Source organism: Anopheles stephensi, chromosome 2, assembly GCF_013141755.1.
Source record: "Anopheles stephensi strain Indian chromosome 2, UCI_ANSTEP_V1.0, whole genome shotgun sequence".
Classification (NCBI taxonomy): Eukaryota; Metazoa; Arthropoda; class Insecta; order Diptera; family Culicidae; genus Anopheles; species Anopheles stephensi.
In genome coordinates this window covers 11067611-11085780 of record NC_050202.1, presented here as the reverse complement: position 1 = coordinate 11085780, position 18170 = coordinate 11067611, and the positions used below count along the sequence as shown (strand labels likewise).

General features: G+C 47.3%; 3 protein-coding genes across 5 annotated transcripts in view; all 3 read left to right on the top strand.

Moving 5' to 3' along the window:
- Window positions 1-7: 7 nt before the first annotated feature.
- On the top strand, window positions 8-4314 carry LOC118503924 (RNA polymerase-associated protein Rtf1). The gene is made up of 5 exons (XM_036037754.1): window positions 8-646; window positions 724-1801; window positions 1875-2899; window positions 2985-3423; window positions 3496-4314. Exons 1-5 carry the CDS (start codon window positions 569-571, stop codon window positions 3603-3605), a joined length of 2730 nt encoding a protein of 909 aa, XP_035893647.1. The 5' UTR covers window positions 8-568; the 3' UTR covers window positions 3606-4314.
- Window positions 4315-4574: 260 nt separating this feature from the next.
- On the top strand, window positions 4575-17104 carry LOC118503950 (cofilin/actin-depolymerizing factor homolog). Of its 2 annotated transcripts, none has more exons than XM_036037835.1 (5): window positions 4575-4724; window positions 6354-6697; window positions 16039-16229; window positions 16346-16451; window positions 16540-17104. In XM_036037835.1, the coding sequence occupies exons 2-5, from the start codon at window positions 6695-6697 to the stop codon at window positions 16684-16686; spliced, it is 447 nt and encodes a 148-aa protein (XP_035893728.1). In that variant the 5' UTR covers window positions 4575-4724; window positions 6354-6694; the 3' UTR covers window positions 16687-17104. The 2 variants fall into 2 exon arrangements, with proteins under 2 accessions (XP_035893728.1, XP_035893729.1); XM_036037836.1 differs by lacking the exon at window positions 4575-4724 and adding an exon at window positions 6104-6229.
- The window catches only part of LOC118503934 (heterogeneous nuclear ribonucleoprotein L), a 207025-nt gene continuing 194964 nt past the window's right edge, over window positions 6110-18170 (top strand). Inside the window, exons 1-2 of one of the 2 annotated variants that reach the window (XM_036037805.1) lie at window positions 6110-6229; window positions 6354-6697. In XM_036037805.1, coding sequence (XP_035893698.1) covers window positions 6695-6697 — 3 coding nt within the window. In that variant the 5' untranslated portion in view covers window positions 6110-6229; window positions 6354-6694. Of the gene's footprint in view, window positions 6230-6353; window positions 6698-18170 lie in introns of those variants that run through there. The other variant, XM_036037801.1, reaches the window with a different exon arrangement.

Sequence of the window (18170 nt, the reverse complement as noted above, 5' to 3'; positions counted from 1 at the left end):
GTGTGCGAAAGAGACGACCCGCTGGTTTTGTTCTCGCCTTGAAAAACGCAACAGCGGTTGTTGTCATCTTGTGCTTCGATCGAAAAAAGTGGCCGGGTTGGCGCTGTGAACCATCGCGTAACCATTTTACCATTGTGGCCACAACGCCATTCCACTGGGACCGGGATATTCGAACGGGCCTTCCGGGGTATCCACGACACGGAGGCCAGCAGGCTCATCGGGAACCGTTTCTAGTCACCGTTCCGCAGCCACCCGTCATCGAACGCGTTCCGGACGCGTTGGGCTTGGGCTGAGGGTGCGTGTGTTTCCGTAAAGGCGCGCGCGTGTGTGCATCCGTCTCGTAAAGGTCACAATAAATTGCGAATCAGGATTCCGGAGGCACGGGAAAGGATACCGGTGTTCCGGAAAGTGTTTTAGCATCAAGGCGTATACTGTGTTGGCAAACGGGTTGGAAATACGCGTTTACCGTCAATCCACACACACATACACGTGCACTCACTCGCACACACACACACACACACACACACACTCATACGCTTAAAGACACAAACACAGAAAATCCGCTAAAATGGTGAAACGCAAACCCCAGGCTATGATCGATTCGGAAAGCAGCAGTGATTCGGAATCCGGTTCCGATCTCGATTCGGTAAGTGCAATTAGCGCTTTAATAAAAAGGACTCTCAAACTCACACATTCTGGCAAACACTTTCCTCTCACCCGCAGGAGCTGCTTTCGTTGGCCAAGAAGAAGAAAACAACCCGTCTTGCGTCCGCATCGCCGAATCATGCGAACCACCACAACCGATCCGGGTCCGGTTCGGATTCCGGTTCCGGATCCGACTCCGACGATGATGATGATGATGACGATGACGACGATGATGATGAAGAGGAGGAAGTATCCGGCTCGGATGCGATGGCAAAGCGCAAACGGAAAGGTGGCAAACCGACGTCCTCCTCCGAATCGGAAAGCGAGCGGGATGGGGAAGATCGCAAAAGAGGCGCAAACACAGCGCCACCACCATCCGCTGCACCACAAGCTGCAGCGACCATCACCAACAACACAGTGCTCGGTGGCGGTGGCGTAAAGCGCAAACAGCCGATCGATGAGGGCGATGGTTCGGAACCGGAAGAAGGTCAAGTGTCTTCGGATTCGGAACGAACGCGGAGAGGTGCCGGAACCGGGCCCGGGCAGAAACCGTCGAGTGAAGATGACTCGAGTGACGGCAATTCAAGTGACGACAGTAGCGGCAGCAGTAGTAGTAGCAGCAGCAGTAGCAGCGATTCCGAGTTCAACGATGGGTACGACGAGAATTTGATGGGCGATGACGCGGATCGGGCCCGCCTGAACGCACTGTCCGAGAAGGAGCGTGAGACGGAAATTTTCAAACGTATCGAACGGCGGGACGTGATGAAAACGCGCTGGGAGATCGAGCGGAAGCTGAAGCTGGCCAAGCGGGCGGAACGGGCCCGCGACAAACAAGCACAGCCGGAACGCAAGAAGAAAAAGAAGGAAAAGAAAAAGGCACAGAAAAAAGCGGCCGCAGCTGCAGCGGCAGCCAACGCGGAACGGGAGCGTAAGATGGCGGCGGCAGCGGCAGCAGCGGCCGCACAGACGGCAGCCGCCAATGCAGCAGCGGCGGCGGCCGCAGTGGCAGCGGCATCAGCGAAAGCAATGGGACCTGCAGCGGTGGGAGGCGATGGATTGTCCGGCCAGGGTGCGATGGATACGAGCGACGCTGGCAGTGGCGGCATGGTTCGGGCGGATAGTCCTTCATCGTCTCCGGAGAAGAAAAGCGATGACGGTAGGTTACGCTCTTGCCCCGTGCACGGCCAATGTCCACCGGGAAGGTAACTTTATTTTTCTTCCCATTTTAGTTTCAAGCGCGTCGGAATACTTCGACCCGAAGGAACGTTCCAAGGAGCGCAAAAAGACGGTCGAAATGAACCGAACCGACGACAAGCGTAGCAATGCGATGGCGATGCTTAAGGCGAAACGTGAAGGCAAGGCAAAGCGGGAGGAGGAGGAAGCGAAGCGGGAAGCACAGCGCAAACAGGACGCCAGCCAGCAGGAAGACAAGGAAGAGCTGTCGGACGTGCCCGGCGGCAAGTCGCAGATGAAGCTGAAAGCGTCCGACATCTACTCGGACGATTCTGGCAGTTCGGACGATGAGGACGACGAGGGTGGCGGTGGTGGCGGTTCAAGCGAGCGGGACAAAAAGGCGCGCAGCGACCGGAGATCGCGGTCGGGCGGCAGTGGAGATAGTGGCAGTGGGAGCGACAGCCGTTCGTCCAGCGATTCCGAAGGTGAAGAAAAGGATAAAAAGTCTGGCTCAGGATCGGGGTCCGGTTCGGGATCCGGGTCGGGCTCGGGGTCTGGCTCGAGCAGTCGCAAACCGGTCGCGATTAGTTCGAACGCGGAACTGAACAAGCTGCGAATCTCGCGCCACAAGCTGGAACGCTTCATCAACCTGCCCATCTTCGAACCGACCGTGATGAATTGCTTCGTGCGCATCAACATTGGCAACAATCAGGGCAAACCGGTGTACCGGGTGGCGGAGATTATCGGTGTGGTGGAGACGGCCAAGATTTATCAATTTGGCCGCAGCCGAACGAACAAAGGCTTCAAGCTAAAGCACGGCAGCCAGGAGCGCGTGTTTCGGCTCGAGTTTGTGTCGAATCAGGACTTTTCCGACACGGAGTACCAGAAGTGGCTGACGGTGTGCCAATCGACCGGGACCCCGCTGCCGACGGTGGACATGATCGAGCGGAAGCAGCGCGACATTAAGGAGGCGTCACAGTACGAGTTTAAGGATGCGGACATTGATCGGTTGGTGGAGGAAAAGAACCGGTTCCGGGCGCATCCGACGAACTACGCTATGAAGAAAACGATCCTGATGAAGGTAAGTGGGATAGGAGGGTTGATCGAAGCATTTTCTTCAATCATAGCATTCATTAATCTCCTGCTTTCTCCCTTTTGCATCGTAGGAGCGTGATGCCGCCCAGCTCCGCGGCGAGGACGACCTGGCCCGCGAACTCAACTCACAGATCCAGGAAATTGAAGAGCGAGCCAGCACGCTGGACAAAAAGCGTAGCAGCAGCATCAGTCTGATCTCGTACATTAACGACCGCAACCGGAAGCGTAACGTGGAGGACGCCGAGAAGGCGATCATGGAGGAGAAGCGGGCGACGCGTGGACTAAAAATTGAGGATCCTTTCACCCGGCGCCAGACGCAACCCCGCATGTCCTTCAAGAAGGACGACAAGCGTGACGATACGCCGATGCTACCGATGCAAGCGCCACCACCGCCGGGACAGGCCGGCAAGAAGAAGACGGACGAAAAGAAGCCAAATCAGGGCGGGCAGGCGGACAACAACCTGTACTCGCTGCACGATTTCGACATCGATCTGGAAGTTCCTCTCCCAAGTAAGTTGAGTCTTCCTTTCTGTTTGATTGTTTGCTTTTTCTAACGTGCAATGTTCTAATGCATTTTTCCAGTAAGCAGCGTGAACGTGCTCCCGAAACCGGTAGAAAAACCGGTAAGAGAGTCTGGCCCAAAACGATCGCTCAATCTGGAAGATTACAAAAAGAAGCGTGGATTGATCTAGTGCGCGGACCGGACCAGAGCAGATGAACTGTTGGACAGCCCCCGGTTCGGGGTTCTGTTCTCGTAATTGTACATTGATTATGATTATGTTTATCACACCTCTTCCCGTCCGTTGGGGAGGAGGTCGGTGAGTTAATGTTTAGCTTCCACTACAGGCAAGTTGCGGGGGAAAATGTCGCCCACCGTATCGGGCGCGCATTAAACCAATTGCGTGCGTGTGTATGTTTTGTATGGGTATTATGACATGTATCGGAGCGTCGTGACAGATAAGAGGAGGCGATATTTAGGGTTGTAATTTATTTAATGCCTTTTTAGTTGATCATATTTAGCTCATTTTCAAAGTGTTTGTTTTTTTACACGTTCCATTACCTTCGTTCGGGTGGGTAAATATGAGGCAGCCTATTTGCCAGCGGCTGCCGCGGAGGATGGAGAGCGATTCTTGCACAAGATTCGTCCCTGTTCGACCATTAGACCATTCGGACAAAATGCTACTAATTATACTAGTAAAGCAAGCAAACAGCAACTAAGAATCAGGGGAAAATATAGCAAACACTCAAGCAATTATAAGCGATATGAACTCGCACCGAGACACATTACTGTAGCGATAGAGAATGATCAAATGTCAGGTTACTACACTACTACTACTATAGCACTATAATAGTAGCCGTAATTGTAACGGGTAAATAAACGGATGGAGACAAATTACGAAATGGAGTGTCGGGAATCGTAGAGTTCGTAGGCTGGGATTCGATTCATGTACTAAAGTAAAATTTGTTTGTTTACACATGACTATACGACACACATAGTAAAACATTATTTTAGTACGATTTACAGCAAAAAAAAAACAGAAAAATCCCTACCAAAACGATCAAACATCAAAAATGTTAATTGGGTAGTGTTCGCTGTGTGACATTAGCACTTGGGCATTTTTTCCGGCATATGCGTTTATACTCACGCACGGCGAGAGTTGATTTCTCCACTACATTCTATTTGTTGTGAACGGTAGTGGTGGTGGTGTTGGGCATTCATTTTTTACTTGGTGGAAACATCCACAGTGAGCGGACGTGTCTCAAATCGTACCATCGCCTGTTGTGTCTGGGATTTTCTTTTACCGTTTCAGGTAAGTTTTTGTGGCGCGTGGCCTTGTCGCCGTTTCTGTTAAGCTTTCAATATTCGTAAAATCACATTAAAGATCTGTAAAACTGCGAACGTTTCATTGTCTGGAGCACACATTGCCGCAAGGTAAACGAGGTACTTGTGTGCCTCCTGCACTGCCCAGCCTATGCGTGTGTGTGTGTGTGCGTGTGGTGAGAGAAGGAGATGAAATGCGCTCATCCGTGGATTTTTGCCTTAAATGGATATATTTTATCACAAATTAGTCGGAAGCGCGTTACTTTCGATTTGCGCTGGATTAATAACCGGTGTGAGTAGTATTTTTTTCTGCAGTCATGTATACACGAACGGATTCCACAGCACAGTGAACGTGGTTTGGTGTCCGGCATAATTCTCACATTTTCAAGAAGTGATACAGAGCCGGGTATTGTTTTAATGCCGGCTATTGACTCTAATTTCTATGAAATAGGTTGCCAAAACGCATGTTCCTTATTGAAAAAGTTCCTGTGTTTGCTTCACACGATAAAGGCGGTGAAAATTTGTTCATTTTCTTTGACCACACATCTCCCACGGAGCTGGAAAGGGCATCACACAAGGCGGCGTTTTTCCTTTTTCTCGTACGAACTGTACGCTTCGGTGTGTGCGTGTACGAACGCTACCGGCACTGATGATGATTGTTCACCGTACAGGCGCACACACCCATTTTGTACCGTGTACGATGTGTGTGTGTGTGTGTGTGTGTTGGTTGGGAAGAAGCGGTTTAGGGAAAAGAAACGGCAACGGAGCGCTAGAAAACACCACCGAGCGAACCGGGTTTAATGAGCGAGAACGAAATCCTGCCTGCCTGCCTGTGTGTGTGTGCGTGAGGTTGTGTAAATGAAATGCTCGTATTTTATCTCTCTTTCTCACCTGGAAAAAAATGTTAAAATTAACTGTAAGCTCACCACTATCTACACGCGTTCGCATATGCAATGCGTGTTGGGTGGTAGGCTACTGTGGAATATAGCGAGGAACATGGGGGAGAAAGAGAGAGAAAAGCAAGGAAGAAGCTGCTTTCCGGTTCCGGTTGTTACGCTTTCGTGAGTTACTTGGTAGGGTCTTCAGCGATGAAAACACACCATTCTACTATGTACTCCATGTGGAAAAGCTCAAGTCAGTTTTTATCCCTTTCGTGTGTATTAGCGTCTAGGGTAGAACTTGTCGTTGAAGTGGTAGAGAGAAGTACATTTTTGTTGTGGTGTGTGTGAGCGCTTGCCGGTTCTATCACGCAGTCACACACACACACCGCTGCAGCAAAAGTGACGGCGATGGTTAAATTTGCACGCTCTGTTTCACTCTCGCACACGCACACCGCTAAACCGTTGCTACGATGCGCTGTCTCGCTCGGTGTAGGGTTTTGTGGTGAAGCGAAGCAGCACCCAGGGTAAAACTCTCCTCACATTTGACGGTGCCGATCAGAGTATACTTTTCATCCACTGACGGTAGTTGTATGTGCATCCCTCCGCTACTGAAGTAAGTGCCGCACCGGAAAACTGTGTGTAGTTTAGTAGTGGGCTTTGGGTTAAAGTTTCGCTAATTTAGCTTCTTTTATTAATTGAGTTTTCTTTTCCATTTTTCCCGTCCCCTTTTCTTACAGTTCCGCGCGAGTGTTTTCCCGTGGAGTTGCGTGAACATCCGACAGTAACCAGGTGCAAGTGTTGTATGTGTGTTTTTTAGTACGTCTGGTTTTAGTAGACGCATTGTTTTCGAAGCAGTGTTGCCCTCTTCTCACTCCGGAGAGACACGGCCGTGTGTTGTTGTGTGGCACAGGATAAAACAGAGGGCGTGTGATAAACAGTGCGTGTGTGTGAAAGAAAATTCACCAGCGTCGACTCGTCAGCGAACCACAAAGCCGGAAAACGCGTACCAGCGAGAAGAAGAAAAGCTCCTCATTTTTCTTTAAAGAGCTAACGCAATAGAAAAGGGCAGAGCACTACAATGGTGAGTAAATTGATGGGGGCTGGGTGAATTATGAGTGTGTGTGTGTGTTTATGTGAGGGCGAGTGAAATTAGCAACTTTTTTCCGGTGCCGAAAAGACAGAGGAACATGTGGCCGCTAAAATGCGTGGACGTGCGTGACTGTGTATGAAATGCGTGAGCAATTTATTTTAGAAAAATCACACCCCTACCAAAGAGCGTCATCATGTGTGCGGAACCGAAAAATGTCCGACGGCTGCAGCTGGTGCTGCTCTGCTGTACAGTCATCGCAACTGTCATCCGCCCAACTTTACAAACGCCTGCTATTCTTCTCCACTGTCCGTCGCATCACACACCACCGTGGCCCGACGTAATGTGTGTGCGTGTGTGCGAGAAGGAAGTAAATAATCAACCACCACCGGTCTTTTCAAACGACTTCTCGTCTCGCTCTATCGAGGGAGAAGTTTGCCTGTCAAATCAAATCGCGTCAATGATCGCGAAAAACACCCATATAAAGCTTCTCCAATCCGTACCGTCGTGTGCGTATGATACACACGACGGCCGCGCACTCAGAGCGAAGAAAGAAAGCGCATATTTCGCGATTTCATAGATGTGTGTATGAAGGCTCCGTTATTGTGGAAGTGCTTTTGGTGTGCGGTGAAGGGTGGGTACTTGATGTGTGTGTGTGTTGTACACGTACACGTACGTACACCACGTTTACCGGAGAAAAGTTGGGATAGTAATTGTACGCCCGTGTGCACATCGATTTACCTTAAAAGGTAATACCGTGTGTTCATGGAAACGATGACAGAAACGGAGCGTTTTCCCTCCGAATATTTTTGCGATCTGTAGCGATAAGAGCGTTATCATCAGGTGTTGTACACACCACACACCTGAAGGAGTATTTCCAAAAACACAGTACTTTTTTTTTTTTTTATTCTTAGGTGAGATATGCAGCATGGTTGCGATGAGATGCTCCAAAACGTCAGTGAATAAGCGAATAATGAACACACTCATTCTCTCTCTCTCTCTTCGTTGAAAAGTATTTTTGCATCGCGGCGTGTGCGCGCGCACACACATTTACTAACACACTGAGCGTTGGAAAAACAGAGCCAAATTACCATATATGGTCAAAGTTGTCAGCAATGAGAAGGAGAAGGCAAGAAGAAGTCTAGGATAGTCAGGGGTGGAGAGGGAGGAATGTGTTCAGGGGAACCGAATTCATGCAAGCGGTCAGTGGAAGTGGTGGGATAACGATATGATAAGGAGGTAGTAAAAGAGCGAGCGAAATGGAGCGCTTGTATGGAAGGACCGTGCAGTCCGTGAGTCATTAGTGAATTGCAGTGTCGCTATTATAGTACAGTGACGTGAAATGAGATGAGATCGTCCGTCTCGATTCTCATTTGACATGATGCACGATTTACAGTAGGCGACGGAGATTCTACTCCTTCACCTATACAGCCGCACACGCGGTTGAGACGGATTTTGCTATGTGTGCAGTGCGTCTGAAAGAGAGAGAGATAGCGCGAGAGAAGTTGAAGGACCGGTTGGTGTTAATCTGCTGTATTTCATACGCCGGGTTCTGCTTTCTCGCTTCCACTTCCCAGATCACAAACACAAACGCACGTATACATTCGTACTTATTAGCCACACGGACACAACGCCAGTTGGCAGTCGGGGCTGTGTTTGCAGTCTGCCTTTTTTATTCGTATGACCATCGAGCAGCAGTGGGCCCAGTGAAGCGCGTTCTTTTGCGATAAACTGCATGTGTGTGTGTGCGTATTCACTGATAAACGTCGTCGCTCCCAACTGAATCCAGTTCCTCCTGCATAGTGTGGAACGGGAGAGCAGGGTGGCGCGCGTTTAGGTGAAACGGGCGCAACAAAGGCGTTTAATGTTGTTTTTTCACCTTTTTCTTTGGCAAGTTTTAGCGAGCTTCGGCGCGCTCGGACGACAAGATGAGTCAACCTGTTCCGTTCTTGGGAAGGCGCATTCGACCGGCCGGTCGGTCGGGGTTTTTGCGTGAAGCAAGGGAACGGATGGTGGTGTGGTGGTGGCGTTCGCCGCCCTCCATTACGGAGCGTTTTTTCCTTCGAAGATAACGGTGCCTTGGCGTGGCACAAAATCGTTGTTGGTAAAGCCGGTCGTGTATGTGTATGTGTTGGTGGCGTTTGAGAAGGAGGGCGAACGTAATTTTGATTCCCCAACGATTCCTCCTTTTTTTTGCTCCGAGGAGACGTGCACGATGATGTACAGGAACGGGGGGCGATGGATGGGGCCGGAAACGGAAAACGGTGCAGTGACGTACTACTTTGGGGTGTTCGAAGCCGCCCCAAAGTAGTGCTTCTGCCAACGAAGTGTAGCGCTGTGGGAAATGGGAAAGGCGTTGGAAATTGCACACGTTACCAACACACACAAGTGTGTACTATCGATGTGTGACCGCGCGGCGGCGGTATCATGGAACATCATTTGCATTACACCACCAAAAGGGGATGTGCTTGCGTGTATGTGCAAGGGCACAAAAAGTATGTTGAAGGGTACGTGTGCGATAATGTGGATGAGAGACCGATCATCACTTGAATACGGATCATGAGGCTAATATCCCTTAAGGTCATAATTATTTCAGTGACCCAAAATTAATCGCACCATATGAGCCGGGAACTTCAAGTCTGTATCAATAGCACTGTGAATTTCAATAGTTTTAAGTTAATTCTGCGAGGCATTTTCTGAATTTTCATGGTTTTATTTTGTATGAAAAATCTTCTAAGATTTTTGTAGAGTATCCATCCAAAAGGTCAAGAAAAAGTCAAGAAATTGACTTTTTTGCTTGCTTGAACGATCAAGGGTACAATACCAAAGAGGAAGAAGAATACTTAGTATAAAAAAGAGTTTTAAAAGCACATCATTCAACCAACAATCAACAGTACTTCATTTGGGCCTTGGAGTCTATGATGACTTCAGGAAGAAAACCGCAATTTTTAGCCGGTATCTGCCAAGTAATCGAACTAAATAAATTTTCAGCAGTTACAAGAGAACCAACAGCCAAATTTATCAGGATTTTGGGGATATAGTGAAGAAGGTCGTTTTGAAGGAATGGATCTGTTACACATTTGTGAAATTGAAAATTCGACTCAGAACTATCAAGCCACACAGATAAACTTAGTCATAGAAGCTTTTAATCAAAGTCAAAGAAGCCTAGAATGAAGGACCAAACCCCCTTGAAGTTGTAGAGATAAACGAGAAGAATCAGATGTTATCCGAGACCCTATTATAAATTAATTAAAAATCCTTGTATGTTCGGAGACTAATCACTATCTCGATCATCCTGTCAATTACATCCTAGAAACCTACCCCTGTTAGTAATATGACGTGCATTGTACGTCGTTATAAAATGAGTTTGTGCTTTGTCGAGTTCAGCTTTTCAAAGATTGTTCCTTGTGTTTTGTCTTCGATAAGATAAAATGCGTTAGAAAGTTGATAATGATTCATCGAGATGATGATGGGGCACAATTGTAACAAAAACAAAAGAAATTATAAATTTGCCATTTAAAAGCACCCTAAAACCGAGTATCTTTTGTCACCCAAACATGCGTCTGGTTTTGTGACATTCCTTTGGTCTCATTCCACGCATAGTTTTCTCAGAGTTTGCTAGGCAAACAACTAGACAGACTAGACCGAGCGAGTGTGTGTGTGTGTGGTGGAGATTGTTTGCAGGTTGGTTGTCGTCGTCGTCGCGTGCGGCTGGCTACTCTTCGCCCTTGCCATTGCGATGAATCATCAACAAATTGTTTGTTTGACTTGGTTGTGACTTGCATTGCCTCGTGTGTGTAATCATGTGCGAGTTGATGAGATTGGTTTTATATTTATTTTGACAGTAGGAACTGTCGGAATACTACTGGTTTTTTGTTTTGTTTCATTGCTTCTTATCAAGCTCGTCTGTCTGTACTTGTCGGAATAGCAACAAACCCCCGTTCTTGTTATGCTGGGTATGAGACTTCCGGTAAGGGATTCTTCCCTGCTGTAGAGGAACACCGGTTAATGTCAAGTGACACAGGGCAGAGCGATGAGATGATAGGGGAATCCTTTTATTCGCCGTCCTAAGGGGAAGTTGATGATGATCTTTGGAGGAGAACCCAGCGTGCGCGTTTTTAACTTCTTCCTAGGGGAAATGATGATTTTCCAAGAGAGATGGGTTTTCCTTGCAAGAGTTTCCTCTCCGCATGGGGAAGAATCTATGCTTCCCTGTACTCTGTATGGGGGATTGAGGGGGTGAGGGTGAGGGTTTTTCCATTCTAGGAGAAAAATTGGATGAAAAAGGTCACAACTACAACCAGAGAGATAATAAGGGTCGAGGGAGGGTTCGGGTTGATGATCCTTGTTGTATATAAATATATGCGTATCATCAGTTCTCACTGCTGCTGCTGCTGTGTTCTGGCATACATTCGGTCATTGACCCGCCGTGCAACAAGGGAACACTTTCATTTTTTGGCATTTATCTTCTCATCATGGTGTGGTGTATAGTGTAGTGTACATCTGAAGCTGATTGATGAGGGTTTTATTCATAAAGGTTTGGAGAAATGTTATTTGGGGATACATTTTTTTAACCATTAATGATAAGTTACGCTTAGAATTTAATGGACGAGGAAAAGCGCATAGTCATAACCCTATCGAGATAAAGCGCTTCTAAGCCGGATCCTTCCCATGGTATCGTAATGAAGTGTTCGGTCTTACACGCGGAGGCTCAATGGATCGAATCCCATCGACGAGGAAAAAAAGCCAAGCAAAATTGGTGTTTTTTTGAGCTACTCAAATCCCTATAGTGTACTTCGAAGGTAGCTACAGCTAAGACAAACAGTCCAGAACTGATAATCATCTGTTCGCAAGCATGATGATGATATCAACACAGCAGCACGATCACCCACCCAGCTCTCTACATATTGAGGTAGGTTAAGAACGTCGCGTCATTTTCTAATGTGTTCTTCTCCGGCCAAACATGTTTGACCTCCTCTACCCCTTTACAGAGTCAGGTTCGCAATTCATTTAAGGCGAGAAATTACATGTTGTTGATTCCTCCCTGCCAAGCGATAGTGGGTCCGAGACGTTTATAAACCTCTGGTTACAAATGACGTGTTTGTTGTAAACATACATGGCACGAACGGAAGCACGCAACCCATTCACGACGATGCGAATGAAAAAAAGACCCTTCCCCAACAGGGAGAGTCCTTCACGCGACGATTGGAAGATTGCATCTTCGTTACTATAAACTTTCGGACCAGCTCCGGGGAGGACAGACACACGGTGAATGTAGGGATGCACCTTGAAGAGGTAGTAGTAATTGGACTCTGCCAAATGTATGCCACAACCTTGAGGAGGTGTAAGGAGGAAATCGATCGTGTGGTTGTTGGGTTGCGCGTTTTCTTTCCTTTTCTGCTGTTGCTGTGCTCCTTTGCTGTGCATGATCACGCATCCATTTACGATCATTTCTACGATTCGTGGGTTTCTTGTTGCGCGCAGCACACACTTGGTGGTGGTGTGTCTGTTCATCCGCATCTCTCACGGTCACGGTTCAGACGATCTTTAAACCAGCGGAAGAATCTGGTGTGAGTCAGCCGCGTACGTCGAGGAGGAAGGGTTTAGCAAAAGACACCTTGCCCACCCACCAGCGCAGCGCAGTCCAGACAATTGACGGACGTGTTTCATCATCGATTTTTCTGTTATTGCATGTCATGTTTATTGGCTAAATACCTGTGGGCCTTCTTCTTCTTCTTCTTTGGCACTACAACCTCTAGAGGTCTCTGGGCCTGACATTTCTGGCTTTCTGTGACTTAATTGTACCCATCAGCTGAATAGTGAGGTTTGGATGGGATTTAAACCTCGGTCCTGCCGTGTGATGACTGGCGCTGCTGTCACCTCGGCCACCGGACCCCACCCCCTATATGCGAGGTCTATATGGCCGATATTCACTCACACTCTCCTTTAATGGGAGGCTCCTTCGCCAAGTGTTTTTTTGGGACGAAGGTAAAGAATTTCGGCTTAGCCTTTTCCAGAGACAACGTGGTGTGTAGAAGTGCACGCACTCCCCCTGCGATATTGGTGTTGTCCTTTTATGGTTAACCGAAAGGCGATCCGTTGCTGACGTTTGTGTGCGACGTAGTGAGCGCTGGCTGTACTTTATATAGGCATGCAGCAGCGCGGTGGTGGTGGGCCACACGGAATCGGCCAGTATAGCGAGCCACCAGTACAAATCCGTATGTGTGAGTGTGTCGCGTTTGGTTCCTGTTGGTTCATTCATTGCTATTGCGAGCGAAATTCCATTTTTGGTGACTCAATACTATTGTTGCCCACCCTGCAGATTATTTGCTGTTTCTCTCAGCGAAGGTCGCGTGGAACCTGTTTGCTTCTACTCTTTTTTTTGTTTAATATCGCTGAAAGGCGATCTTTCGCGTACTGATCTCTCCAGTACACAACAGAGATTAAGTTTAAGGGAACTGTGTTTTTACACCTTTAGAAGCTTTAGTAGTCGTTGGTTAGTTTATAGAGACACTGAGTCATTAGACTTTATTCATCTTCGTAGTCATTCTTGATATCTGTTCCTTGTGCTGACTAAAATCTGGACGCGAAATCAATACGATACGATCATAGCAATTAAATAGCACATGACTAATCGCTCACGAAGGCTTACCAACGAACTTCAGCTCTGATGACTGATACGTACGTTACGTTGGTGATCTTTGATAGTGAGTAATCGAAAGGTAATTTTGTTTGGGTGCTAGTTTAGGATTTGTTTTATTGTTGTTGTTGAATCGTCATCGTTAGCTTCTTTACTCATCACCACTTTACACCCTAATTAGAGGGCTGCTCTAACAAGCACACTTAATTGCTGTTAGACATGCACCGCTCTCTGAACGGTTCCCGTGCTGCTCTGGCACATTCTTTAGCTTTCCGATTCATTGGCAAGTTCTCTGGAAAGAATTCGTTTGTTGGTCAATGTGATTTCGTATTTGATTTATATTCTACAAGAAATGTTATGCTGGACGATTTAAAGAACGCTTACAAGAGAAAAGTCTTCTTCGGATAAGAAGAAAGGTTATATTTCCCTGTGGAAGTTCAAGACTTTAAAATACGAATTGTTAGAGCTTCAGTCATTGAGGTCTGTGAGTGTCATTTTTTCTGGAATTATTTGATTTTTTTTCGTCCTCAACACGTCTTCAATTATATGTCATCAGTTATCTTATATTTATAACCAATCTTATTTTCAATCTTAACGGATTTGTGGCGTTTGGCAGACAAAATAGCAGCAATGGAATGGCAGTTTACGAGGAGCTACTGATATTTGTTGATTAAGGCCATTTTTTTCCAGCATGGCTGACGACGCTTTATTCTGATATGAAAGGAGGCAGTAGGGTTGACTCTTGTTGGCTTGTTATCAGCAGCAATTTCCATCCATATGGATAAGAAGGGACGTGCGCGGTTACGTACTAATCGGGATTATAAAAAGAAGAGGGTGTTCGTTGCGTTAGACTAGAGGTGTCCCACGGGGTCAGCAGAAGTGTAACAAACCATCGCACGATCCTGACATTTGGTTGTTTGCTGCGTGCGTAGGTACTACAGCTAAACAACACGTACATCACGTACGTATGCCACAGAACTTGCCGAGGACCAGGTTCCAGCCGGTGGGGAGAGTCCGCATGATGTCGTGTTTTATGCACCTCGACGAGTTACTTTCTGCTAAAAAAATGGCACACACTCCAACGAAAAGTATATCTAGAGCAAATAGAACTAAGTGTGTCCTCCAAAATACCTCGTCGACGAGGATAATTTATTTTTCCTCCAACACGATTCGGTGTGTAAAGTAGTGTAACGGTTGCGTTTGGGATCGTGTCTGCCAAGCGGCTCCGCTCCTGTTGTCACTGAGCGTGATCATCGTCCTCTTCTTTAGCTTTTAGATCTCTTCTACCAGCAGCAGCAGCACCTCACACATTGTGACGTGCCGGCACTGTGTGGTTACGCGCAGCAGCAGCAGCACCGATCTTCATGGTTTCCAAAAATAGGTTTTAAATTTAGAGCAAAAATCTCTTCTCTCCTGTGTTCTACTCCGTTTTTGTGTGTGTGTGGTGCTGGCGGCCCTCCTGTAAAATAGCTACTACTGAGCTATGATGGTTGTACGACTGTGACTTGAAGAAGAACCGTCGTACGTGTGTAACCTGAACGCCTGTGCTCTGTCGATGATGTTCCAAACGACGAAAACCATGAACGATTTTCTAGATTTAGAACAAGAAAGTGGGGGGTTAATATACTTTGAACGCCAGCCCGCAACCACGTGGAAATGGAGTCAAGTGCGTCGTCTATGAAGGAGGACAAGTCTCGTTTCTCCTATTTTTACCCGCTTTTACATTGGACTTTTTCTTGAGCCCGGCGAATGCATTCCAGAGCTCTCCATTTAATCAAACTAAAATATTGGACGACTTCCGTGAAGGAAGTTGTGGTTGGGCGATCACGTGGTTGAGGAGAGGGACCTCACTTTTCCTATCTGTTCGCCACTCTAGACCTCAGCCTGAGCAGCTGGGTTCGTTGTTAAACCGGTTGCAAAAGTAAGGAGAAGATCGCTTCTTTCGCACTTGCCTTTTCTTCTCTGACGTTAAAGATTTTCGTTTGGGGTAAGTGGCAGAAATTCCTCTTCCGGGTCCCTATTTCTTCTTCTACATACTGACACACACGCACACTCACACTTATAACAAATTACATTATTTCCGCTATCGCCAAGAGAGAGATAGTAAAAAGACACGCATGGCCGAAACACGGTGATCGGCTGTGTTGGAAAAAAGGTACTTATTTTTAACTTCAACCGACCGGCACAAGAACGCGCGCGCGCCACCGGTGTGTTTCAGTTCGGTTCGTTCGTTCGCTCTCTTCGTATTCCTTCCATTGCTGGCTGCTTCTTCTGCCAACCCTCTCATCCATCCGATCCGATCCGTTCCGTTCCGTTCAATTCTACTACACCCCCCCTGACCTACCCTCTCTCACACATTGGTTGGGTGGGGGGGGGGGGTGATCACGCGTGTCGCTTTTCCTTCCCGCGATCGTTTTTTCTTCGTTTTCAACGACACACACAAGAAAAGTGCATTTCCACACACACACACAAACACACGTGCCTAAGGAAGGACACACACACACACGCTGGGCGGAAAATAGTTCTTTGCTAATTTTACTGTGTGTATGTGTGTATACATAGAGCCAAGAACGCACGCACGCACGCACTACGGGTAATAAAATATTGATCCTTCTTCTACTATTGCCCCACATGGAGCCACCTTCAATGATGATTTCTTCTATTTCTTCTTCTTCCATGCGTTTCTCCCCACCAGGCTTCCGGAGTAACCGTATCGGACGTGTGCAAGACCACTTATGAAGAAATAAAGAAAGATAAGAAGCACCGCTACGTGATCTTCTACATTCGCGATGAGAAACAGATCGATGTGGAGGTGATCGGTGACCGTAACGCGGAATATGACAGCTTCCTGGAGGACATACAGAAAGGTGGACCGGGAGAATGCCGGTAAGTAGGAAGGGTTGTTGTTACTCGATCAAGAGTCCTACCCAGTCCTAGTCAAGATCAGAGAGCAGCCGGTTCTAACGGGTGTCTGTGTCTCTTCCTTGTCTTTCGCCTCACAGATATGGATTGTTCGATTTCGAGTATATGCACCAGTGTCAGGGAACGTCAGAGAGTTCGAAGAAGCAGAAGCTGTTCCTGATGTCCTGGTGCCCAGATACCGCCAAGGTTGGTAGCTTGTTCAGCACCTCTACTCCTTACTTGTTTCTCTGTGGCCTGAATTAATCTTCTCTTTTCTCTCTCTCTGTTGTTTTAGGTTAAGAAGAAGATGTTGTACTCGAGCTCGTTCGATGCGCTGAAGAAGTCGCTTGTCGGAGTCCAGAAATACATTCAGGCCACTGACCTTTCCGAGGCATCTCGGGAAGCGGTCGAGGAGAAGCTGCGCGCCACTGATCGTCAGTAAGGAACAAACAAACACTACATAAACAAAACAACAACAAAAACAATATTACTTAAGGAAGGCGCACACAAAAAAAAGAGCAGGCAGGCAGGCAGACAAGCTAGCACACAACACATACCCGACATTATAATACTACACAGAGGACAACAACACCAACCAACAACACCACCACCACCACCCGTTTACATACATCCAACTCTGTGCTGGAGTACAACAAACGCAAGGATTAGAGCAGGCTGGGGGCGTAAAAAGGAGGCAAATAATCGAAGACCCAGCCATATGCTGTAAACAACAGGAGGAATCAACAACACATAAACTTCATTTATACATGCATCATGCATATACACACATACAGACTTGTTTAACTGCGAACAACTACTACTTCACAGAAGAATAACAACAGCCAACTATTAAAATACTACCATGCGGGGGAAGTCGACTATTATTCTCTGTGGGAAGAGGGAAGGTATATACTACCAATCATCATCATCATCATCATCATCGTTCGGTTGATTTGTGAAAGAAGAAAGAAATGACAAAATCGTATGTGTTTATGCGCTGTGTGCTGCAAAAAGTTGAACGGAACGGACGGACGGACGGACAGGATGGTGTGACAAACAAACATCGAAGAGTAGTCGATCAAGGAATCCCCCCGACGCCGGGTCCGCCGTGCCGACGTGAACTAATCAAGAAGAGGAGGAGGTGGTAGTAGTCAAATCACAACCCCCAAGACAAACGACACAACAATACGCCGACAGAGAGAGAAAGAGAGGGTGCAGAGGGGGGAGTGTGAGAGGAAGAGAAGGGACAGGACCGAGAAGTGCGAGAGTGTGGGGGTTGGGATGGGTGAATGATCGGACGAGGAAAAAATAATGCGTCAAGAAATAAAAAGAAGTAAGCGAAGAAAAAAACAAAAAGAAGGAAAATGTGAGATAATATGCCACCCTTTGCCCTAGTGACACACGACGATGACATTGAAAGAAACTGGACAGTTTATGTCCTTGATGGTTCGGGGACTTATTGCCAGTTGAGATACATTGGCCTAAAAGGATATTCAACCTCTCTGGACTGGACGTGATACGTGTTAGTCAATGAAGAGACTGGGAGATGGGTTTCTACCGGGATCATTTTCTACAATTCAATCCTGATCCTTACTTACGCTGATGACGTAGACAAACAGTAGAAGCTTTCTATCCTAGGGTTAGAGATGGCTGAGGCAAGACTAACATGATGGTTCACAAATGACCCTGACTCAGGAGTGATGGCATAGGATTCGGACTTTCGAAGCCATCTAATGCTTCTTCACCTATGTTGGGTCGAGAATCGGCAACGATAATATACACTTTGAGATACACTTAAGGGTGATGCCCGTGTTTCTCTAGTCTGAGGAATTCCTCCACCAGTCGACACGATGTAACTGGACCCGATGATGGGACTTTTGTTTGGATCATTTCAAATCCCAGTACTCCCAAACTTCTCCGAGAACT

Bases quoted from the DNA above. Each gene is read 5' to 3' on its own strand.
- LOC118503924 (XM_036037754.1), top strand. From the start codon at position 569: ATGGTGAAACGCAAACCCCAGGCTATGATCGATTCGGAAAGCAGCAGT. The intron at 647-723 runs GTAAGTGCAATT...TCTCACCCGCAG, and splicing joins CCGGTTCCGATCTCGATTCG to GAGCTGCTTTCGTTGGCCAA. The intron at 3,424-3,495 runs GTAAGTTGAGTC...GCATTTTTCCAG, and splicing joins TCTGGAAGTTCCTCTCCCAA to TAAGCAGCGTGAACGTGCTC.
- LOC118503950 (XM_036037835.1), top strand. The intron at 16,230-16,345 runs GTAAGTAGGAAG...TTCGCCTCACAG, and splicing joins GGTGGACCGGGAGAATGCCG to ATATGGATTGTTCGATTTCG. The intron at 16,452-16,539 runs GTTGGTAGCTTG...CTGTTGTTTTAG, and splicing joins GGTGCCCAGATACCGCCAAG to GTTAAGAAGAAGATGTTGTA.